Source organism: Balaenoptera borealis (assembly GCF_965194805.1).
Source record: "Balaenoptera borealis genome assembly, chromosome: 8".
Lineage (NCBI taxonomy): Eukaryota > Metazoa > Chordata > Mammalia > Artiodactyla > Balaenopteridae > Balaenoptera > Balaenoptera borealis.
In genome coordinates, this window is record NC_138865.1 from 34,616,214 (window position 1) to 34,642,120 (window position 25,907).

The window sequence follows — 25,907 nt, forward strand, 5'->3', positions numbered from 1 at the left end:
GGTGATCTCCATGTCTTACTCGTCCAACATCTTGAAGGTCCCCCTCAATGTTTTGGTTTTTTAAACTCTACCAGAGGCTTCTCTAAGTACATAGATTAAACTTCAAAATGTTCTGTAGAAGAATAGAAATGAGAAGCACATGTCTAAATAACTGGGCTTTATTATTTGAGACCTGAATTGTCAGGATTAAAACTATACATGATCAAGTTGTGATCTTTTTGTTTCAGTCCACTAATTTATCCATTGCTACTTGAGCCTCTCCTGGGTTTTGAAACATCAATCAGCAATCCAAGATCAGAAGTTTTCACAGGGGCTGGGTTAGGCAGATGGTAGTTTTAAATGGGGGCAGTGGAATCCTAATGGCTACAATATTGTTCAGCAAAAAAACAAACCAAACAAAAAAACCCACAAAAAACAAAACCAAGAAAGTTTGTGTCATGACTTTGAAAAGCACTACCAACTTCCTAAGTATTTTCTATCCCAGTATTTTATTTTTCCTGTGAGATTGCCTTTTGCTCCTTCAGAGAGATTCCTTACCCTGGAGAGAGACAGCAGGTTCTCCTTACTCATGTTTCCTAAGCCACAGGGCTTCCTTACTTTTACATCTCTGCACTTGTCACATTTTTAAAAACTTTATCTACTTTCAATAAACTGAAATGATCAATTGCTCACTCTTTACTGTGTTACTTGCTATATTATCTATTGCTGCCTTACAGATTACACCAGCACTTAGTGACTTAAAACAACAATTAATGTTCTCTCAAACAGTTTCTGTGGGGAAGGTATTTGAGATTGGCTAACTTGGGTGGGTCTGCTTCTGGATCTGGCTGGGCTGTAGTCATCTGAAGGCTTGACTGGGGCTGGAGGGTCCACTGCTCAAATGGCCCATTCACATGCCCAGCAAGTTAGCACTGGTTGTTGGCAAGGAGCCTCTGTTCCTCGCCACGTGGGCTGCCCTCACAAAACAAGAACCTGATTTACTTGGAGTGAGGAGTCCTAAAGAAAGCAAGGCAAAAGCCACAACGTCCTTGTCATCTAGCCTCAGGTGTTACACTCTACCATTAATGCAGTATCCTATTGTTTACACAGTGGTGACCTATTCACTGAGGGTGGAAATACCAGAAGATGAGCATTGTTGGGGCTGTCTTGGAAGCTGGCTACCACAGCTATTTAGTATCTCTCTTGTTCATCTCTTGTTGTTTTCTATTTTTGGACAGCAATGTGCAGTTAGAGTGGCCATTCTATATATATAGCTTTTCATGAAAATACACTAAAAGAATTTGAGAAGCACATAGCTTCCAAATTGCTGGGATCACACTGATGCATCATAAAATCTCATTGATTTAGAGTTTACTAATTTGAGAACTTATATAGGAGCCATTTTAAGGATTCTTCTCAAGTAACAAATTTATAATAATTTTAATGGAGAAGGGCTTTTGACTAGAGAAGATGAGTGGGTGTAAAATTAAGAATTATAGATTGTTAGCAAACATTTCTTTGATTGTTATATGTCTTAGTCCTTTTGGGCTGCTATAACAAAATACCAGAGGCTTATAAACAACAGAAGTTTATTTCTCACAGTTCTGGAGCCTGGGAGTCCAAGATCAGGGTGACAGCATGCTCCAGTGAGGGCTGTCACATGGTGGAAGGGCCTAGGGATCTCTCTGGAGTCCCTTTTATAAGACACTAATCCCATTCATGAGGGTTTCACTCTAATGGCTGTCTCCCAAAGGCCCCATCTCCTACTACCATCACTTTTGGGAGGTTAAGATTTCAACATATGAATTTTGGATGGGACAGAAACATTTGGACCATAGTATTATGTAAAAAAACTTATTCTGAATCTGTAAATTTCCTTCAACTTATTGCATTGTACCTAAACTCTCTATGTATAAGCATTCCCCAGTTGGGTTTAAAGATTATGTTTTTAAAAAGTTCATCACTAGGAATATAGGTTTTGTTTCTCCATAGGAAAAAATGTTACATTGTTCTTGGGTTCTTTGAACCGAATTTGTATTCCAAGGCTAACCCACAATTATTTAATGTATTACAGACTATTTCTGTTTTGAAAGTTAGAAGGAAATAATACCATTGCAATTTTAGCAATTAAAGAAACCAAGGAACTGCAGTCTTGAGTTGGAGGAATTATCTTTAACCTGGTGCTTAAGAAAAAGTTTATATAATTTGAGAGAAGTTCGTATTAGAAATTTAGGGAAAATCTGAATGAGGTTTCTGGATTTCACTTAATTAATTTATTTAAATTATGTATGTATATACGTACATCAGTGAATCAAATCCTATTCGTACCCTCATTGGCCTCAAGGTATTTTTTTATTTGGTTTTGTTTTGTTTTGTTTTTTGTTTTTGTTGTTGTTTTTTTAGAGGAAATTTTTTGGAGGAGTCCTGCTAGGAAGTCCTAAAATAGAATGGAGAAATGAAAAGGCTTTCCTAAAGTTATTCATTAAGTCTTAGAAGAGAAAGGAAGCAGGTTGGAGACTAGAAGAGAATGAGTAAATGTAGAGAAGGGGGGGGCACTAGATTTAAAAGACTTTTTAGTTTTTCTTAAAGGAACTGTTATGCTCTATTTCCAAATAAATAGTAAGACAATAGAAAGTCAATTGACAGATTGATCCTTAAAACATCTAAATAAGTAATATATAGATAAATATAATGTTGAGTGCAATTATAGATGATTTTGATTAGTTAATTCATGATAAATTACAACCTTCTCTGAGTCAGTAATATTGTACTTGAAAATTTGTTTGATACTAGGTAAGAAGGCATTCCTTTGTTCTTGGGATTGATTGTTCGTTGTGGGTTTGTATGCTGCTGTAGATAAATGTTAGAAGATTCTGTATAGTTAATTATAGTTCTGTATTATTTTTAGAGTAAATGGGATAAAATCATTTTCAGAAACAGGGTAAACATTTCCATTTATGAGTCTTAAAACAAAATTGATAAAATGCCCTCTGGAAGCTGACTTGTTTTAAGATATATCCTTCTCTAAGTTTCAAAGATTCTTGCTGGATCTTTGATTTTTATAATTTTTCTTAATCCAATGATATTTTTATATTTATATTAACTTTTTATCAATGATTTTAAAATTTCCTAACTATTATAAGTAGATTTAAGTTCAATGAATTAAGCATGGAATCTGAGTCCATATAAAAGGTATTGGTTTGGCCAAAAAGTTCATTTGGTTTTTCTGTAAGATGGGATGGAAAAACTGAATGAACTTTTTGGCCAACCCAATATGAATCTGGAGTTACAATGAAACATAAGACATGGGTTCTTACTTCAGAATGTTCACAATTTGGTTGAAGAAACAGCTCATTTATATAAATTTAAGTAATGGAGATAAAAAGTTTGTAATTAAATTTTTTAGTTATTTATTTTTACTGGTCAAAATTTAAAGTGTATTTTATCCCAAAGTAAGCTTAAGAATTGAATTGAACTTGGGTGATAATATGTGTGCCAAATCTAATGCTTGTGGCCTCTCTCACCCCTTGCCTCCATGTATGGGTGGAAAATGTCCTGCCAGAAGATTCTGAGTTGGAAAAAGATATGCCTTCGGTTAGAGTGAGGGTCAGAAAGTCCGAGGCAAACTTAATTGGGGCTGGGGGATGACTTATTTAGGGGGATGCCAGTGGACATTCTCAAAATCCAAGTTTCTAGAACAGGTTGCTTGTGAGGAGGAGGAGGGGGAGAAGAGAATGAGACTAGTAAAATACTTCTGCAGTACTGGAAATGAGAAGACAGTGGAACAACATCTATGAACTGTTGAGAGAAAAGGACTGCAGACCTGAAATCATATACATAGTCCAATGTCAGGGCAGAAAACAAGATACTTTGGAAATACAAAAAGGTCCACCAACTGTGGACCTCAAATGCTGAAGAATCCACTTGAAGTATTCTACCAGATAAAAATTGAAGCATAACATGGTTCTGAAGATAAAAGAAGCAAATGGCAATAGTAAACAAATGAAGTTTTATAGGAAACCCGTACAATATCGTAAGCTGTTAAATCTAAATGGATGGAGTTAATAAAAATCTTTGTTCTGCTTTTATGTTCCTCTCATCCTCCTCCCAGTCCCAATCCATCCCCAATCCCCATCTCCCACACACTTCTTTACTATCATTTCGGTGTATTTTTAGAAAGGACATGAGGTAAAAGCATGTGCTCAGTCTAACATCTTGATTTAGAAAATCTGTTCTTGAAATGCTATACTTCTTACCACAAAAGGCTTTTGTAAAAAGTTGTTGGTCAGGGCTCTGCAAGCAGCAGAAACCAGCTATGACAACAGATTTAAACAAAAGGGGAATTCACTGACTGGGTAGTGGGCGACTCATAGGATCCTTGGGAAGGCTAGAGAATCAGGCTCAGTTGATTGGCTAAAGATTGTACAAAGCTTACTTCTCAGTGACAGTACTATATCTTTATTTAGAAGTAAATTGCCTTTTTCTTCTCTCTTCAAATGTAGGTTATATATTTGGGGAAAACTCCAGAAGAAGCATATAGAATATTAATGTTTGGAGATACATCCTATATTCCTTTCAGGTAAATATAAGAATGTTATGGTAGATTCATTTAATCAGGCCCTTGCCAGAAATATCTTGGTGTAGTTGTTTCTGAAAAAAGAAGACCTCATAATTAGTCATTTTGAGGTGGGTGCAAATAACACCCTAGATCTAGGTTACTCAACAGTGATTCTGTGGACATTTTGTTGGGGGGTGGTTGTCCTGTGTACTGCAGGATGTTTAACAGCATCACTGGCCTCTGCCCACTAGATGTCAGTAACACCTTCACCCCAGAAAATTAATTGTGAAAACCAAAAATGTCTCCAGACATTGCCAGATGTCTGTGGTGGTGCTAGTGGTAGTGGTGGTGAATCGCTCCGACATGAGAAGTCAGAACCACTCTCACTGATGGAAACTGTGCTTTGTAATCAGATGAGAATCTTGGAGTTACAGTATGCAAAACGACCGTTTTCCAGTACTGCGGAGTTTTGGTCCTGAGGAGTTAAGAAATAAGTTTTTCCCAATAATCAGGAGTTACTTCTGGGGCAGAAACGAACCCCCTTTTCCTAGGGACACAGCCAGCAGAAATAGTGGGTGAGGTTGCTATTTGAAAAACCAAAACGGCTGTGTCATAGAGGTGGTAGATAAGTAATGTCTTTATATAAGTTAATGACATCCTCATCCTTATGTCAAAGTTACCAGGTGATTGTGTTGGAAGATATTTTGAAAAAAAACCCCAAAAACTTGTGGGTTTTTTTCTTTTTTTAAAATCAAATGAAGTTCTAAAAGTTGCTCTTCCTGTTTATCAAAATGCTTGACTTAGCTGTATAATTAAATACTTGTATGGTGCTTAAGTATAATAAGTGTGTGAAATGATTTTACTCATTGCATACTGTATTGAGAATTTCAAATACTGCATTATTCTTCCACCTGCAAATTAGTTAATAGTTTTAGGATTGTTGCATATACCTCAAATGCCTGATTTTGAAGACGTGGGCTTGCCTTTAAAGGGAAGGTTATGAACCTGACTTAATTGTGGACAAGTTTTGGGATGAGTGTCCCTAACCTTACACAGAATCTGTCTCCTTCTTAAATAACTCTGTAGGACTGTCCATGGATATACTCCATGAATTAGAGATTTTTGTTAGGATAGTCTGCAGAGTTCAGTTATATATTGCACTAAAGGCTGCACGTATATTAGTGATTTAGCCAATTAGAAGAATTGCTTTGGACCCATCGCTCTGCCTTTCTTCCTAGCTCAGAGATATCTTAAGTATTCTTTGTGGTAGGTAGGAAGGGATGAAGGTTATTTTCTAAACTGGAGAGTGCTCCATTTTTCTTCTCAACTTATAACAGCAACCGTATACTTCCTTCAGAAGAAGTGATTGTGTTTGTGGTCCCTGAGTCATAGGCACATTGCTGTAGTGATAATTTTGTTCTACAGAACTCTTCTTTTATAATAGTAATCCTTTATAATAGTGCCATTCTTAAAGTTTATAACGCAAGGTCCTGAAACAGGGATAAGCTTACAGATTTCACATAATCTAAGTAAGGATCCATGAAACATTGTTAATGTAAGAGAAGTATTGTGTTAATTTAAATACAGGGATCAAAAATAGAATAAGTGTTGTTTACTGCCATACCCGTGTTTAAATTCTTAGTTTGGCACTGAAAAATGTAGTTAGTTGCTTCTGGTTCCAGGAACAAAAATCATTAATTCTCTAAAAAACAGGACTTAGCTAGAAGCAGTTCAGGTTTGTGAAATTTGAATCTCTTTAGTCATAGATGCCAGACATTTAATGATTCTCCAAGTGTGGCCTGTGAACTAGTGCCAGTCTGTGAACTTTTTGTTACCAGCTTGTGATAAGTACAGGAATTGCGAGTAAGATTTTACAGACTTTTTAGCAATTTAATAGAGTATTTTTATGTCTGTGGAATCAAATAATAGAAGAATTTAGGCTTGTATTTATGTGTTTTTTCCTTCCATTTTTCTAGTAATTCATTTTTACTTATAAAATAAGATTATTGCATTATTTTGGGTATGTGATAGTACAAATATTATTGTATTTTACAAAAGTATCAGCCTTTGACAGATTTAAAAATCTGTGCTTCACCACATTTTACTGTTCTGAAGAACTTACTAATTGAGGGTAGGCGGGTGGTCCAGTGGTTAAGACTCCACACTCCCAATGCAGGGGGCCCAGGTTCAATCCCTGGTCAGGGAACTAGATCCTGCATGCCGCAACTAAAAGATCCTGTATGCCACAGCTAAAGATCCTGCATGCTACAACAAGGATCCCACGTGCTACAACTAAGACCGGGCACAGCCAAATAAATAAATAAATATTTTTTTTAAAAAAAGAAAGTAGGCAAATCAGGATTAATAAAACCTGATAATATTTTGACAGAAATTACACTATAGTCTTTTATCTTTGCCAATTCAAGAGCATAGAATAAATATAACTGCTAACAAGGGATTGTGCAAGAATAGTGTTCATTTGTAGTTAATAACTCCTTTTAGGCTCATAACAGTATTTAATTAGATGTAATTTAAGTTACATATAATTCTTCAACCACTGAGTTTAAAAATATACATACATATATATATATATATATATATATATATATATATATATATATATATATATGATTTCTTAATGAATTGTGTTAGATATTTCTCTACCTGTCTACCTGAAAAAACAGTATAAAATATAGTTCAACATTTTCTTAATACTTTTGGATCATTGTTATATGAAGAGCATATACTTCTGTTCTTTGGTATTACCTATAATACTCCTTGCTTCTTAGTTGTTCTTTTTGTGTGTGTTTTTTTGGTTTTTGGGGGGGGGGCGCTCTGTTCTTTATTTTCTTGAGAGGTAGTATTGCAGAGCTGCTAATAGCTTGGCTGTTGACATCAGAGAGATGGGAGTTTGACTCTCCGTTCTGCCACTAATATCTCCGTGGTTTTTTACAAATGTGAGCCTTGGTCTCTTAGTCTATAAGTGGGAACTATAGTAGGATCACCCTAATGAGGTGTGAGGATTAAGTAACATCCTGCTTGTGAAACACTTGGTGCCTGATCCTTAGATGACATTTGTTAAACATTCATGTTCTTTTCCTTTTAAAAACCATGTATAACTTAGACACAATTAAAAACTCTAACCCCTATGTGTACATCACAGTAAACTCCTACATATTTACATGTAACTACCATCCAGTTCAAGATACAGAAAATTGTCAGCCCGCATGAAGATTCTCTTTTACCCCCTTTCTAAAAGTTTTTCTTATCTTTTAATGTCATATAAATGGAATCATACAGTATACATTTTTGGAGAGCTGGGATCTTGTGTTTTAAATATATAATGTCTGTGAGATTTATCCATGTGGTGGCAGGTATTAGTATCAATAGTTTGTCTTATTTTTATTGCTTTTGAAACATTCCATTATATGAATATACCACAATTTATTTGTCCATTATCCTTTTGATGGATACTTGGGTTATTTGTAGTTTTAGGCTGTTATGAATGCAAGCTGCTATGAAAACTGTTATTTTTTTAAACTAGTATTTGACATCGTTTTGCAGTTTCTAAGCAGTATTCCTTTATTGATTCTTATCTGTTTTTCCAAGTTTGTTAAATGATGTGTAACAAGGTTTTCCCCCTCACAAAGGCTTATATCCAGATTCGTAGCTGCTATTTTACCATTTTGAAGAAGTCTGATTGCTTGGGTGGGAGGAAGGAGGTGTGGATGTGTTTAAAGTTGGAGGTGTTAATGAAATAAACATGAGTGAATAAAGAAAGATTCTTGTCTATTCAGATAATGTGGCAGAACTTTATCCAAGCTCAGATCAAAGCTTGACTAGAGCAGGGCTTGGCCCACAGTAGGTTTATTCAAAGTTATGCATTGAATAAATGCATCAAATCCTCACAAAAACTGAATCAACATGCCTTTAACTTGATTGGAAAAGAATTATCATAGGTTAAGAAGATAATAATCATAGCTAACTGAGGAGACATGGTGAAAAACATTGGGATGCAATTTGAGAGTTCATCGTCTTTCCACTGATAATTTTGATTTTGATTTAGACTAAACTACTTCATTTTCCTACCTTAGCTTCTTTATCTTAAAAACATTCCTTATTCCATGAAACAATTACTTGTACAAAACATTATTTGTGTTGATCCTATAAGTCAGTGGTTCTTAAACTTGAACATATATCACAATAACCTGGAGGACCCAGCCCCACCCCTAGAACTGGTCTGGGGTGGAGCTTGAGAATTAGCATTTCTAACAAGTGGGGTGGATGTTGGTGCTCCTTGCCCAGGGAGTATATTCTGAGAACTAATGCTGCAGGTCATTTTATTTTTCTCCTTCCTGAATATTGCCAGTAAGCTATTGGTAAAAATCATTTTCTCGGTTGCATTGAGACCTTTCCTAGCTTTTGGAAGAGCAGCATTTAAATTCAAAAGCTTACAGAACAAAAATGGCACGTTGTAAGGCCTTGCGTCCAATCCTCATGAAGCCTAACATATACTTAAGTAAATCTAACCAATTCAGACAGTAATGTCTAAAACTGTCTTAGCTAAAAAGGATGCCCTTTTCTTTGATGTTAATGTTGCTATAATAGTCTATATTCTTAAAGTTTGTACAAGAACTAAACATTTTAAATGTGCCGTTTAATTTTTCAGGTAAGTGAATCACAGTGTGAAAACCCAACCACGGCAGGCAATTAATTATGGCTCCAGTAGCAACCTGGTTCCACATAGGGACCAAATAAGTACCATTCTGATAGGCACAGTTGCTTGGCATGCCTAGAATGATGATAATTAAATTCATTTTTATCTTGCCTAATTCTTAAAATTTTCACTTTGTAATGAAATGACTCAAGGTAGCCAAAAAGGAGAAGCAGGTGGGAATGGAGGAGTACCTTATTTTTCTGGACAAAATCTTAACTGACATAAGACATTTGTAGTAAGATTACTAACAGGTGTTGATGCAGTGTTGGGTGGGGCTGTCTAACTTAATTTAAGCACTTCTCCAATGTAGAGTGATTCTCCTAACAGTAGTTGACTCCTTAGTTTCTGTGGTTTTATTGGTACTGTTGTCCTTTAAGAACCAGAAAGAAGTTATCCAGTTAAATTGTTAAAAAGTATAAGAGCATAATGAGAGGAGCAAAATGCTTTTTAGCTTGCACCTATTATTTCAAATATTAGCTTGCTTTCCAAATTTTTTTTGCTACGTGGATGGAGATAAACACACACACACAACATGTATATACAGAATCAAAAAGCAGTCTTTCCTGCTAACAGTTTGACACAGTATTCTCCAGTTGGAAGAAAAAATTCAAATGCCTTTCCCTTTTGAGGGGAGGAGTACATACTATTGAGAAGTTGAACTCAAGAAGGAACTTTTGAAGCTCAACTATTAAAGCCAAAAACAGTCTACAGAGATCATTTGAAATTTAAGATGTGGTCATTATTGATCCACATCTATAAAACAGTATCTACTGGAATAGGTAGAAATTACAATGAACTGTATAACAGTGACTTATCCTTTATTTAAAAACCAAAAGGCAAGAATTCTTTTTTTTTTTTTGAGACTGATCCTGAGTATGTGTTTGATTTTAAATTCTAATCAACTTTGTCTTGAGATAAGTGAACAGCAGAAAATTAAATTAACTGAGCTATGTATTTCAATATTTTTGGAATTTCAGAGATGCTGCCTATGGGAGTTGCAATTTCTACATTACACTTCTTGACTGTTTTTATGCAGTAAAGAAGGTAAGTGACTCGTAGGATACACCCAGTGTTGTGCTGGAGAACTTAAGTACAATGCAAGGAAGACAGGCCTTCTTCCCCAAAGATCTTCCAAGATGTATATGATGTGAGAGGTATCCCATTTCCCTGCCAACATTAGAATGACACTAAACTAGAAAACAGATTATTCTGAATCTGAGTGCTTCTGTGCATGAGTTGGGGGAAAAGCCACTTGAACACAGGGAACAATAAGAAACAGTTTTGTAATTAGGTTCTAAATTCAGAACTGGTTTTGAATGTGTTATGATTTCAAAGAAAAACAAGAAGTAAATAGGTTACTGGTTTCTAAGTTCTCTTTGATTTATGTATTTTATGGGTCTGATTCCCATCACTTCTGTTTACAACAGACATTTCTATAACACAGTAACTGTCAAATACTTTGTTTTTGTATCTTCAAGCATTCAATTTCTAGTTCAACAGAAGTATTTGAGTAGCCCATTAGTTTGTTACTAGGTTTTATATAATACTAAGTATAGGTCACTACTGCTTTGTCAAAGCTATTTAAAAATAACTCCTGTGTTTTATAACCAGGGCTACTTGCTGTCTTTGACTCCAGGGGACAACCGTCATACCACATTTTAAATAAACAGGGTCCCCTGGAGTCATGTGATGCAGCAGACCCTGGTTATAACACTCACTCCCTCAGGTATATTTCTTGAACATCAGGGCCGTGCAAGAAACTAGAATTGTCAGTCAGTAGCCCTTGGATCAAATAAGCCTTCAAAAACATCTCAAGTTTGTGTGGCTTGTATTTTCAGAGGCAAAAGGAACCCAGGTTTACTTTCTTGTATAATGAAACATGGTGGCTTTCTGAGAATTCTGACAGAAATTTTATGGGTTAAACTGAGAGACCTAATTAGTATACAAATTCAGAGATTAATTATTATATCTTTTTTCCTATATAAGGCAATGAGGATGGACCTTAATTTTGGGGCTGAGTCCAGCAACTCTGTGGTGTATGGAGCTAATGGAGGTAGTTGCCGCAGGCTTTGAGACAGCTCCATGAGGCCGCAGTTTAGGCAGGTCATGGGCAGAGGAGGTGATCAGGAGATGGAGGGACAGTAGGTATAGATGACCCCTTCTAGCTACAGTTGCAGTCCTTGCCAGATGGACCCCAGGGAACTGCTGATGTAGCCAGGCATACTTGTCCTTGATCCTAGGGCTCCCTTCTCTCTGCTCCCAGCACCTTTTAAAACAAAGAAAGAAAAGAAGAAGAAACACTTATGAGGGCCTTGGAGATGGTCTACTATAACATTGGCTTTGTTTTTATCAGATGTTATATCCAAAGTTTAATTAGCTGTAACTATAGATCAAAGATTGCTTTTTTCATGCTACATTTAATTTTATTCAAGAGACAACAGCTTCTGATTTTCCATTTAAACATTTTCTATTTGTGACTGATTTTGAATATTATTGTGTATTTGAAATTTTTATAAATGTATCAATAATTATGTCTTGATTTTAGTAGTGCTTTTTTTTAAGTGCTACTTCTAATAGGATCTCCTTATGAAATTCAAATAATAGAAATTCCCTGCAAACTGATACATTTTATGGTATCATTCTGTTATTTTACTGTATCACTCTGTTGTTGTATTATTATGTTATTGTATCATTCTAGTCCAAATATGATATATATTGGGTACTCCGAATTCAAAGAAATAAAATTCATCGTGGATTTGGTCTTGGAATTAGGACTTAAGCAACTATATTTTATAAAATGAGTTTTTTTTTGTTTGGTATTATAGCCTTCTTATTTCTCATTCATATTCCAGTAGTTTACATTTTGCACACTGGGTTTGCAGAATCACCCCTTCTGAACCAAGAATACCTTCTTGATCAAGAATTGTTGCTTACATACTGTCTGGCTCAGTCAGCTGGGAGAATGGTTGTCAGAGGCCGCCAGCTCGTCCTTGTCTCAGAAAATAGATACTGTGCTTATTTTGCTTAGCATGCTCTGCCCATTGCAACTCAGAGTGAGGCTACAGAGTAGAAGAGAAAATTCATATATTTTTCCTTATTGAAAGAAGGGTTTTTTCCCTCAAAATTTTGCATTTTAGTGTTGATCTCTGGGCTGTCTTTAGTATAGGGAACATTCATCTTTTAATTTAAGACTGTTCAGAATTTGAAAGTGAAGATGTTTATGAAATGTGTGGGATTTGTTTGATATAAACTAACCCATGGTTTCTTTCCTTTATATTATTTATTTAGCAACCGTTGGGTTATGCATTATATTTGAAGCCTGAATGATGTTGATCTAATAAACTAGTAGGATTACTTTGAAGGCTTGATTATTTAGATCTTGCATGGATAGGATGACTGATGAAGGAAAATAAAAAATAAAATTTCATTAAAATAAATAGTTAAAAAAATAAATATTGTTATAACTAATTTTCCTGATAATGGAAGCATTTAAAAGACATAGCCCACCTCCTTTGAAAACTACTCAATGGAACATAATCTAAATATAATAATGTTTTTCTGGGGTGCCTCCTGATACTTATTATTAAGAAATTGGATTGGAAACTGTTTCCTTATTTGCATCTTTGTTATTAAAAGCTTTCCTTTGTATTTTAGGCAATGCAGTATGGCTTCCTTAATTTCAATTCATTTAACCTTGATGAGTATGAATACTATGAAGTAAGTTTTCAAGGATATTGTTTTTAACTCTTTTATGCATGTTTTACTTCCAGAAGTAATATTCTTATTTTTTGAAAAATCAAACAATTTAGATGTGTGTAGAGTGAAAAAAAACTCAAGTCTTTTTTTCTCTTATTCCTATTTCTGTAGTCCTAGTTCATATTGATTTTTGCATTTGATACATCTTTCCAGAGTGAATGAGTGTGCTCTGGCATTTTTCTTTAATTTTTAGTTTAAATTTTTTTATTATTGATGACTTTCATACAGTGATTAAATGAGATAATGTTTGTTAAACCCTTAGCATAGGATCTGATGAAATGAATAGCCATTATACATCTAATTAACTCTGGAAAATATCTGTTTTTGTCAGAACCTATTGTTTCTGAGAAGTCAAGACACTTTTGGATGCAAATTACAAAAAGTAAACACAAATGGCTTAAATAAAATGGGGAAAATTTATTGATTTACGTAAATAAAAAGTCCAGGAGCTAGTGTAACTTCACTCATGACCAGATTCAGGTACTCAAGCACTTACCAGAAATTGGGCTGAAGCTAGTTTTGTTCCAAGGTCAGTTCTCCCCAGTTGGAATAAAGATGGCTACCAACAGCTTTGACTTACCCGTTTGATTTACCCAACTCATTGGAAAAGAAAATTCATAGCTCCAGCAGAAGACTCTCGAATTCCTCTCATTGACCTGGCTTAGATCATGTCTCTAGCCCTGACCTAGGTTGTGTTTTTGGTGAGGGTGGGGGATGAGTAGGTGTAGAATACTTTGGCCATCACAGGAGTGGAATCGGGTCAGCCCTATCAAATCATACAGACCAAGAAAGGTGGGGGGGGGGGCACAGAGAGGAGAGAGTCCAGGCAGGCAAAACCACAGATGTCCTCTATGTTTTTTAATGTAGTGTATTTTTTTTTTTTTAAATGAGTAGTTTGATTCTACTATTCTACCTTCCAAGTAGATAATGAGTAAGATGTTATGCTAAAGGTCTTTTCCAGCCAAGAATACTTGTGGAATCTTGTTTTTTTTTTTATCCTGCTATAGTTATCTTGAGCAGTCTCACTAATAATGGAGTGATTCCATAGACAGTACTTTATTCAGCAGTATCTTGAATCCTCAGATAACTGTTCTTTCACAATCAATTTTTAAAGTAACTATTATTTTAAACTCCTAAGTATAACTGAACTATTTTATTGATAAATTGGGTTAATAGTTACTACTAGTCACTACTGTGATGTACCAAACACTTAAAAGCATATTGTGTGATTCATTAGGCCAACTCTGCCTTTACTTCTGTGTAAGAGCAGTACATTTATAAAGTACAATATACATCAATATTTATTTACCATCTTAACTACTGAATATAATTGAATTATTAACACCATTTTTTGTGCTTCTCCTTATAAAATTAAACATTTAAAATAAAATATACTTTCTCTTTTTAGATAAGCAAAACTAATAAAAACACCAGTTGGTATTCCCTCAGTGTAGCACAGTGATGCCTTTATGTGTTTTTTACTAAGGAGTAATATAGGTGCTAATTAGCTTCCCTCTCGCTAATGCGGAAATTGCAGCATTGCGGGAGAGTAGCAGGGTCACCCACAAATGTCGTTTACTTTCAGTGAAACTGCATTGAGACACAGGGTAGCTACAGACCACCATGGTAGCTTTGTTTAGTCTCTATAAGTATATTTAGAAATTTTGGATTAGTGTTTTTCATTGAGTCCACGATGCCCATTTTATCCTGTTTTGAATAGGAATTCTCTGAATTCAGGATATGTCTTACAATCTGTGATGCCTGTGATTCAATGAAATCTACCACACATTTCTCATTAAAAACTCCAGACTTCTGGTTTTACTTCAAAATCAGAACATGTGGCAATGCTTGTCCTCATTCCTGCTTACATCTTTTAGCTTGGAATGAACTCATCAATTCCCTTGGCTGATAATTAAGTCAAATAAATCAGTTTTGGGTTACTTGCCTGGCCTATAGATCTTAAGGCAACTCTTGATTTATTTCTTACCTGTTCTTAGGTACACGTATACATACACATACATTGATCTTGTTTTGGTCTTCCCTTTGCAGAAAGCAGAAAATGGAGATTTAAATTGGATAATACCAGACCGATTTCTTGCCTTCTGTGGACCTCATTCAAGAACCAGACTTGAAAGTGGTATGCAAATACATGGGACCAGTATAGTTTTGTTATTAAAAGTATCTATCCAATATTTTCTTTTAAAAGAGGCCAAAGCTCGACTGTCTTAATTAAGTGTACGTGGACATTTTAGCACATCATTCTGCCTGAATTTTAACTTTTTAAATTTATTTTTTTCACAGTTATAATCAAACTGGTATTCAATCCCCAGTCCAGATACTGTTTCCACCCAGTTACAAGTGAAATTGTTATCCATTGTTTTCTTTCTGCATTTTACAGCATCTGGTGAATATCTTTATGTAGGTTACCACCAACATTCTCCTGAGGCTTATATTCCGTATTTTAAGAATCACAACGTTACTACCATTATTCGTCTGAATAAAAGGATGTATGATGCCAAACGCTTTACGAACGCTGGTTTCGATCACTATGATCTTTTCTTTGCGGATGGCAGCACCCCTACTGATGCCATTGTTAAAGAATTTCTGGATATTTGTGAAAATGCAGAGGGTGCCATTGCAGTACACTGTAAAGGTATGTTTCTAGTGTTGGTTAAAAAATGGGGGACATGAATGTATATATGTGTAGAAACACACCATACTCGTTTAGATTATATGCAAGGACACATGAAGATGCCTTTGTTTTTTATAGAGTGCTTTTTTTTCCTTTTGTGATTTACTTTTTTTTCTTAAAACCACTTTATTGAGGTATGATTGTCATAAAAAGGCTGTACATATAAAGAATGCTTTTAAAACCCTAATTTCATATGGAAAGTATAGTAAATTAAGTTGTATTCATGGGTAATACTACAAAGGCTTATCACATTCATTTATTCATCAAATATCTATTCAGTGCCTACTTTGGTAGGTTCTGGCATATGTCAGTAAGCAGAGCAGACTCCAAGAGCTTATCTTTTGGACTTTATATTCTGACAAGTTGCTAGGCTTTCAGCAGCTAGAACAGTGCTTGGCACTTAATAAATATTTATTGAATGAATGTGTAATAACACATTGGATGAATATACTAGGATTTATTTAACTTTTCTCCTTTTGTTAGTTAACTAAGAAGGCAAGGGATACATTTTTGTTAAGAAAAATCCAACACTGGGGAAAAGAAAAACTAAACAGCAAACCTGGGGAATATCAGAAATCTAATCTCAAGAGTTCACACATTATAAGATTCAAATGTCCAGTTTTCACCAAAAAATCTCAAGATATACAAAGAAACAGGAAAGGATAGCTCATTCAAAGGAATAAAATGAATCAACAGAAACTGTCCCAAAGAAAGACCAGATGGTGGACTTACTAGACAAAGACATTAAAACAACTGTCGGGCTTCCCTGGTGGTACAGTGGTTGAGAATCTGCCTGCCAATGCAGGGAACATGGGTTCTAGCCCTGGTCTGGGAAGATCCCACATGCCGTGGAGCAACTGGGCCCGTGAGCCACAACTACTGCGCCTGCACGTCTGGAGCCTGTGCTCCGCAACAAGAGAGGCCGCGACAGTGAGAGGCCCGCGCACCGCGATGAAGAGTGGCCCCCACTTGCCGCAACTAGAGAAAGCCCTCGCACAGAAACGAAGACCCAACACAGCCAAAAATAAATAAATAAATTTTAAAAAGAAAAGATGACTACTATCTTTGGGGAAAAAAAAAAACAGAAAAAACTGTCTTTTGTTGTTGTTGTTCACCACATGGCATGCAAGGATCCCTGATCAGGGATTGAACCTGTGCCCCCTGCAGTGGAAGCTGATCTCTGCATCACCCTCAGGGTCATACTAACCTTCTTTTGAAGGATAAGCCATGTTTGCAACCAGTTACCTCTGTTGTCCAGTCCTATAGGATCCCTGAAATGTAAAAGCCTTCCTTTATTTCATCCTGTTTCTGTCCCCTTTAGTCCAAACTGGCAGTCTTCCAGTGTAATCCCATCAGTATTTTTAGCTGCTGATGAGATGGCTGATTAAATCCATGGGTAATATCTTTATGGAACTGATTTTTCAATCATACCCTTGGTATCCAGAACACACTTTCTCACTTTTTTCAAAATGAATAGGCCTAGAATTTTCTAAATGTTTAGTTTCTCGTTCCTTTTTGCTTAACAATTACTTCTTCAATTCCTCTCTCTCCTCTCACATCAGTCAGGAGAAACCAAGCTGCACCTTTAACACTTCACTTATGAATTTAAATCTCCTTTGCTAATTATCCAAGGTTGTCACTCATAAGTTTTACCTTCCACAAAGCACTAGAACACAATTCAGCCAGGTTTTTTTGCCACTTCTTAACGAGGATTGCCTTTCTTCCAGTTTCCATGTGAGTCCGTTGGAATCACGATTAATGTCTGTATTCCTGCTACTAACAGCCCCTTCAAGGCAATCTAGGTTTTTTCTTTTTTTTTTTTTTATTTTATTTAACATCTTCATTGGAGTATAATTGCTTTACAATGGTGTGTTTATCTAGGTTTTTTCTAACATGTGCCTTAAAACTCTCCCAGCCTTTAGAATTCCAATGCCAAAGTCACTTCCACATTTTTACATAATGTTTCAGTAGCATGCCACTTCACAAAATCTGTATTAGTGGGAGTTTTCCAGACAAATAGAACTAGTAGGATGTATATATAGAGAGAAGGAGATTTATTATAAGGGATTTGCTTATGTGACTATATAGGCTGGTGAGCATAAAACCTGCAGTGTGAACTGGCAGGCTGGAGACCCAGGAGAGCCAATGGTGCAGTTCAAATCCAAAGGCTGTCTGGTAGAGAATTCCCTCTAACTTTGGGAGGCAAGTATTTTTGTTCTGTTCAGACTTTCAGCTGATTGGATGAGGCCCACACACATTACGGAGGACAGTTGGCTTACTCAAAGTCTACCAATTTCATCCAAATACACCTGCCAGGTTGACACATAAAATTAACCATCACAGGAGGTAATGATACTAGTCTAGACGAGAGTAAAGGAGGACAGCAGGAATAGAGTGGAAAAAAAAGTCCACGTGCAAATAGGTATAAAAGTAGAGTAGAAAAAACAGTTGGATGAGGGAGAAAGTACAAGATTTTAAGCCTGTATTTTTGGAAAGATGGTGGTTCCATTAACTGAAAACCCAGAGTATAAAACACTGCACTTACTGAGAATCATCGCTTAGAAAGTGATTTTCAATCTTGGCTAAACATAGAATCAAGTGAGGGATTTTAGGAATCTCTGTGTCCAGGCTGCATCACATACCAATTAAAACTCTCCGGTTGGGCTTCCCTGGTGGCACAGTGGTTAAGAATCCGCCTGCCAATGCAGGGGACACAGGTTCAAGCCCTCATCTGGGAAGATCCCACATGCTGTGGAGCAACTAAGCCCGTGTGCCACAATTACTGAGCCTGCGCTCCAGAGCCTGCGAGCCACAACTCCTGAAGCCCTGGCGCCTAGAGCCCGTGCTCTGCAACAAGAGAAGCCACTGCAGTGAGAAGCCCGTGCACTGCAACGAAGAGTAGCCCCCGCTCACCACAACTAGAGAAAGACCGCACACAGCAACAAAGACCCAATGTAGCCTAAAATAAAGAAAGAATAATAAAAACAAACAAACAAAAAAACTCTCCAGTTGATTGTACTGTGCATCAAAACATGTGAACCACTGTTGAGGGGAGCAGAATCATGGGAAGCTTTTTTAAAAAATTCTACCTGCCCAACGAAATTCTGGAGCACATGACACCAGGTCTCATTGGTTTGTTTATTTTCCTAGCTGGCCTTGGACGAACAGGCACTTTGATAGCCTGCTACATCATGAAGCATTACAGGATGACAGCAACCGAGGCCATTGCTTGGGTCAGAATCTGCAGACCTGGCTCAGTGATTGGACCTCAGCAACAATTTTTGATGATGTAAGTGGATGGAGAGCTTTTGTAATTCCTCAGGAATGCATAGGTCTGGAAAGTGATGGGAAGTAGAATTTTCCTTAGGCTCCAGTAACAGCAGATAGTCTAGTAGGAGAAAGTTGTTTGTATGTATCTTTCTGGAAGGCTGTATTTTGATATTGTTACTTAAATACTGTAGGAAACAGGCAAGCCTCTGGATGGAAGGTGACTATTTTCGTCAAAAGTTAAAGGGTCAGGAGAATGGAAAACACAGAGCAGCTGTCTCAAAACTCCTCTTGGCTGTTGATGACATTTCAATCAATGGGGTCGAGAATCAAGACAAGCAAGAACATGAACTGGTAATCGAACCACCCCCATCACACTGTTGTCATTGCTTTAAGTGCTGTTGAGAACTTTTTAGGGCATGGAGAAAATTGTAGATAAAAATAATAAAGCACATTTTGAGGGATTATCATCACACATTTTTTATACTTATAGCCCTCTCTAGGAACTTTTTAGTCAAAATAGTTAAAACGAGGTTATGTGTCCATAAAACTAAAGTTTATTTTTTGTTTACTCACAAGGCACTGGTGATAAAAAGAGGTATGTGAAGTACACTCTTTAGATGGACCTCGTGACACCCCTTTCCCCCATTTTTTTCCTATTTCATGGTAGCTGATTTAGGGAACCAATTGTTCTCAGATGGGGCACTTTAAAGAACCAAGAGTTTAGGGGGTAGCAGTACTATATTAAGTGGTGGTAAGTAGATTGTGAAATTTAAAAGAGAGTGTTTTCAATACTGAAAACCCATTATGCCTCTTCACTGTCAAAATGTTTTATAACAAGAGTGCTATTGGGTTCTTTGTCTATGAAAGTCAACTTTTGGTTGTCTCGAAATGTGTCCGGTACCTTTATTTTGAAAGCAGCAAAATATTTTAGAGTTCATCAGAATGTTGAAGTATATTTATATGTGTCTATGTATGATCTATATGGGTAAATGTAGCTGCTATGCTTCGCTGCATTAATAAGTACAGCTTAAATCATTAGCTCAGTGTTTTTCTACTTACACAGTACAGTGATGACGACGAAATCAATGTAGTGACACAAGGTGATAGACTTCGAGCCCTGAAAAGCAGAAGACAATCAAAAACAAACGCTATTCCCCTCACGTGAGTCTGATTTCCTTCGTGTGGTTGTAGTTATTTAATTTGTGTATAAGGTCCTTCATGAGCATTTTTTCCTGTACATTTTCTCCATGGTTGCATGCCCATTATGCCACTTTGAAATGAATATCTACTTTATTTAAAATCTAAGGGTGTTGCCTAAGAAGCTCTTAGCTATCCTTTGATTATCTCTGTCTTCTGTTGCAACCTCGCTAGCTCATATAGACAGGAAAGCACTATTCGGAGTGATTTTTCTCCATGGATAATAACTGTCGACTAAAAAAATATTCACAGCCTAAAAGTTGAGAGTTATGTTTCATTTGGCGGAAATTTTTAGGACTTGAAGAAGCCCGGGAAGCAGCATCTCAAGTAACCCTGAGAGAACTGCTCCAAGGAGGTGAGGAGGGAGCCAGGATATATAGGAGTTTTGCAGCAAAGGTAGTCTGAATGTCAAAAGATTACCATTAATAAGAGAAAATAGATATCTCAAGTTAAGGAATTTAGCGCTTTTCTATGTATGGGAAGATGCAAGAGTCTGGGCTCACTGAAATAATTCCTTTGATATGCTCCTCAGCTATCTGGGGCCAGTATCTATGCTGAGTTTCCTCAGGGCTCACCATGGGGAGTAGGAGTGGCTGCAGTCTGATGGCTGCTAGATGGCAGGTATTCTTTCCTTCCTGAGTTCCCTTAGGGCTCACCAGCTCATTGTTGGCTTGTGGCTGTAATCACTGATGACTGTGACATCCTTTGTTTACTGATATGACACACAGTATTCCATTTCTCATAAACATGTTACATCCTCAAGAGAGTGACAGCAGATATAAACTGTAGAATAACTGTAGGTTTGTCCAGAGTTATTAAAATTGTGAATTTCTTTAAATTTACTACCGTATTACACATAATCTGTTTTGATATGGTAAACTTTAATTAGTGGTGACATGGTGGCTTAATGTCATTATATTATTTTAAGTCAACAGTGAATTGATTAAACTATATTTTTGTATTAATTTTTTGTTGGAGGAATTTTTCAAGTTACAGAAGAAGGTTTAGTATGGAGATAGGAAGTTTTATAGTTATTGGGTTGTGTGTGTGTCCACTTATACTTGCTTCTGTAAGTGTTAGTCGGGATTCAATCTCATGGAACGTCCAGGATTGTTAGAAAGATATGTAGAATCAAAAACTTGACCATTGTACTTTTTTTCTAGGGTATTCTTTAGTAGATGCTCCCACCTATACCAATGGATTCCTTCCTTCTAGTACCTTTCATTGTGGGGTGGGTGCCAAATTTCACACCGCCCCCCTTTTTTGGTGATGGAGATAGGTCATCTTAGTATTCAGTAAGCATCCTGTAATATGGCAAGGACCTATGACATAGTAAATGGTTATGGCAGAGAAGAACAGGCCTTTTTAATTAAAAGTAGTTCTTCACTGGTATCTTCTCATAATCTTAAAATCCAAAGTAGAATTACACTTAAGGGATGTGTCATCATGGGCCACTGCCTTGGGAGATTCTTAAAAGACCCATAGAAAAGGAACGAGTTTTCCAAAATAAAGTGCCATGTGAATGAAAGGCATCAGTATTGATTATAGGCATTAATTAAGCATTCTCTTTGCTGTTTAGTTGTGCATTCAATCAACTAGAATGCTTTAAATAATTTATTTAATTCCAAATGCCATTTTGTTTTTAATTTCATTATAAGTCTTCATTTAAGGTCTTAATGGTTCTTTTTTTTTTTTTAGTTACTATTTTTTAAATTAGTTTATTTTTAATTTATTTTATCTTTGGCCATGTTAGGTCTTCATTGCTGCACGCGGGCTTTCTCTAGTTGCGGCAAGCGGGGGCTACTCTTCATTGCGGTGCACGGGCTTCAGTAGTTGTGGCACACGGGCTCAGTAGTTGTGGCGCACGGGCATAGTTGCTACACGGCATGTGGGATCTTCCTGGACCAGGGCTCAAACCCGTGTCCCCTGCATTGGCAAGTGGGTTCTTAACCACTGCGCCACCAGGGAAGCCCTTAATGGTTCTTTTTATTTAGAAATAGTATAGTCCCTCCAAATAATCATTCTGAAGCCAATTTTAGACAGGAGGAAATAGCTAGTGCCCTAGAGCAGTGCTTCTCAAACTTCAGTGTGCATTTGAGTCTCCTGGGAAGCTTGTTAAAATGCAGATAATGATCAGTGGGTCTGGGGTGCCATCTGATTCTGCATTTCTGGCAAGCTTCCAGGTGTTAAAGATGCTGCTGGTCCAGGGACCACACTTGGAATCACAAGCCCTAGAAAATGGATGATTTTGTGGGTTGCTTTTAGTCATGTCCAGATTTTTCGTTCTGTTTTTAAGAATCTGCAGCATCAGTTTATTTCTCAATAGCTTGTTGCCTTCTGTTCAAAAGTCAAGTTGGGAGTCAGGGATGGGAATTCTGCTTAGTCAAAGGTTCTTGAGTTCGATAGGGCTTATAGGAAATTTTCTGTAGTTACTCTGAGTCTGCTATCTTGTGAATATGTTTTATAAGAGTTCAAATCATTTGATGCTCCTTTCTAGAAAAATGAGACTATAAAAGTCTCTTCCATAGCTCATGGATTTGTGGAAACATAAAAGAAAACAATAAATGTAGACTAAAATTAGAAATATTGTTGGAAACCAAAGATGACACTAGATGCTATGACATTTATCTTGGTATGTGAGGTTCCCTGGGGTGGTAGTTGATGGATGGCTGAATGATAGTAACTAGCAAAGACCAGTGGAGGAAAGACCAGCCTCTGTGCTATCCATTTGCTTAGTTATCTATTTACAGCCCACCTTACCCTAAAAGGAGTAAAGAACACTGGCCCTTTGCTCTGAAGCACTCTTGGCATTCTTGGCATGTGTTAAAACAATCTTTTTTTTTTTTTTTGGCCACGCCTTGCGACTTGTGGGATCTTAGTTCCCCTATCAGGGGTCGAACCTGGGTCCTCAGCAGTGAAAGTGTATTCCTAACCACTGGGACTGCCAGGGAATTCCCTAAAACAACCTTTTACTTGGTAAAAGTTTAAAAAAAAAGCTAGCTCAGGATTCCCTTTAATTGTAATTGTAATCCCCCCAAAAATAGAATAGTCCCCAAACCACCCTCTTCCCATACACACAATTAACAAGATTTTAGGTCACACTTTTAAAGGAAAAGCAAAATGCTAAAATTCTAAGCTCTTAATTATGCGTAAACACTCTGGGAGATTTAAGATTAGTCACAGCAGATTTTCCTTCCTTCTCCTTCCTTATCCCTTCCTGCTTTTTCAGACCCTCTTTGCTGTTACAGTCGTCTCATTTTTGCTCTATTTGTAGCTCTTTTGGCCCTAGAAGAGGAGGTCAACTGGAGATTTCCTTTCCTTCCCAAGTGTTTGTTGTTATTTTAGAAATATTTAAAAGTCCCCTGAGAGAGAGAGTTTGCAGCAGCAGCTTGGGTTGAAAAATCTAAATTCAATTCCTGCCTCCTGATTTTGACCCATCTGTCAGTGTGGACATGTTATTTTGCTTCACTGTTGGTACTTAGCCAAATGAAAATGTAAGAGGGAAAGTTAATTAAAAATATATGCATACTGGTGATTCTTAAAAGAAAGTTATAGTACATAAAGTAATCCAGTCATTGGTTTCTGTTTTACAGTCAATATTTGGGGAGAATTAAGTGTTAGAAATTGTAAAATTGGTAATTTTGTCAGAGAGCTTGTCTGATCCTGACTACCATGAAGACAGGAAATTATGTAGCACCATGATCTTGAAGTGATCTTCAGGATAATGGCAAGTATATTATTGTCTGTGCTAAAACAGATTGGGTAGATTTTGTAACTTCATCCATACTGCCTATCTTTCTGCATTGTGCTGATGATTTCTGCTAGGTTTGTTAGGGGCGAAGGAAATGATGCATGAAGAGTGGAAGTGCATCCTATGGGAACAGGTAAAAATACAGATATAGTTAGCCTTGAAAATCCCTTAAAACCACCTAAACAGTACAGTGTAGGTGGGTATGTTTCATCATTGAAAAATAATTCTCATGCCATGAGCTTTACTAGAGGAACAAATGAAAATCTATAAAGCAGACACAAGCCTGTGTCAGTTCAGGGCTTTTTTTGTTTGTTTGTCTGGTTGGTTTTGCCTCCTTTTTCTCTGTGATTTGGTTTTCTGTGTGCATATTGTGCTTTTTGAAGAATTTCAATCGCATAGCTACGACTCTAATTTCAGTATCATACAATTAAATTAACGTGGGGTAGTTATCCAACTAGAGATTGGGTCTACTCTTTCTTTACCAAATATCAAATCTGTTTAAAACTGAAGACAGCATTTTTTTCCAACATAAAATGGCAAAATTTGATCCCTGTTTCCTGCTCCTTTGCGTCGCAGGGTATCTAAAATTCACACGTGGCTTTATTTACTTATTATTTTATTTATTTTGGCTTCCCAATTTGAACATCTGTTCTTTCCCCTTCGCCCCTTTCCAGATGTTCCCTAGCTGTGCTGACCTCTGCACTGTGTAGTGTTGTCATCTGGTGGATTGTTTGTGACTACATTCTCCCCATCCTGCTATTCTGTCTCGATGGTTTAAGAACACAGTAGCCATCAGGACCCTTGACAGATAGCTGCTGTGTAAGTGTCCCATTCCACTTCTCTACTAGTGCTCACCTCTGGTGTCCAGTGTGTTTCTCATGATGCATGTTTTTCTCACTATCAGCTCTTCTAGCTTTGTTGATTTGCCTTTTTTCAAAGGTTCTTATTCTGAATCATTGCACTTCATGGGTTGGTGGCAGGGAAGGAAGTCTTCTCTGTTACTTTCATACCAGGGATATTAAAAGTAACACGCTTCGTTTAAGATGTGCTTACTGTTAACAGATTTTTTGAAATAGCAATTTATGATGACAATGACGTAGTTTCTTTTTCTTATCAAAAATGTATAGTTAGTTTGGGGTAATTGGGGTGGTTTTCTTTCAATCAGTTGTCTGTACAACTTTCCTCTGGTTTTCTAGAGTAAATATCGTTAATATATCCTTTCCAATCTAGCAAAAAGAATTTTCCCACTGGTTTTCTGCTGTTAGTAAAGACTTTATTTTGTAGCCATGAGGTCTAGTGAGCATTGCATCCTTTTTCACCTCTGATTCTGCCATTGTACACGGTGCTCTCTCAGCAGGCACCTGCTTCCCTAATAAATCTTCTGTCTTGAGTATGCAGAATTTTCTCCTCTACCTCGTTTCACTTCCTCCCCTTTAGGGAATACAGTTAAGTATAGTTTTCAACACTTGGTGTTGAATGAAGATAGGAAAGCAGAGAAAACTGGAGTCCCTTGTTTATGTTTGTGTTTTCACATGACAGGCACTGTGCTCCTTTTTCCTTCCCACTTTCCTCCTTTCCCAAAAGTAACTAGAATGCTTTTATTAGGTTAATAGAGGCAGAATTTGTATTCTCTTGATACCTTTCGTCATTAAATGAATACCTTCACAGTGAAGAGACTCCTTTTCTGCAGAAGAATGTGGCAAGAAGCTTTCCGGGAACATCATGTTAAGACCAAGAGCACAGAAAGGAGGGTGTATCCTGTGAGACTGTGGTTCACCATTACCCTCTTACGTCTAGGCTGCATTCTTTTTTTCTCTGAAACTTTTTCTTTAGCTCAAATTTTAAGAATTTCTTGTCTTGTTCCAACTTGGACTTGGGAGTTATAAAGGAATACAAAAGTGCCTTCTAGGATCTCCTCCAAAGTAAAATTCCATTGCAACCAACTCTAGTACTTTGTGGTTCGTTGAATGTTTTCAAATGGCTAGAA

At 36.8% G+C, this 25,907-nt stretch overlaps 1 protein-coding gene across 10 annotated transcripts in view; it reads left to right on the forward strand.

Annotated features, from left to right (window-relative positions):
- CDC14B (cell division cycle 14B) overlaps positions 1-25,907 on the forward strand; it is a 105,439-nt gene that overhangs the window by 65,683 nt on the left and 13,849 nt on the right. For 5 of the 10 annotated variants that reach the window (XM_082401198.1, XM_082401207.1, XM_082401200.1 and 2 more), the window contains exons 5-12: positions 4,482-4,558; positions 10,232-10,298; positions 12,909-12,971; positions 15,060-15,147; positions 15,433-15,663; positions 18,853-18,991; positions 19,164-19,323; positions 20,036-20,133. In XM_082401198.1, the coding sequence (XP_082257324.1) occupies positions 4,482-4,558; positions 10,232-10,298; positions 12,909-12,971; positions 15,060-15,147; positions 15,433-15,663; positions 18,853-18,991; positions 19,164-19,323; positions 20,036-20,133 (923 nt within the window). Of the gene's footprint in view, positions 1-4,481; positions 4,559-10,231; positions 10,299-12,908; positions 12,972-15,059; positions 15,148-15,432; positions 15,664-18,852; positions 18,992-19,163; positions 19,324-20,035; positions 20,134-24,594; positions 24,740-25,907 lie in introns of all 10 variants that reach the window. The other 5 variants (XM_082401203.1, XM_082401205.1, XM_082401204.1 and 2 more) reach the window with 2 other exon arrangements.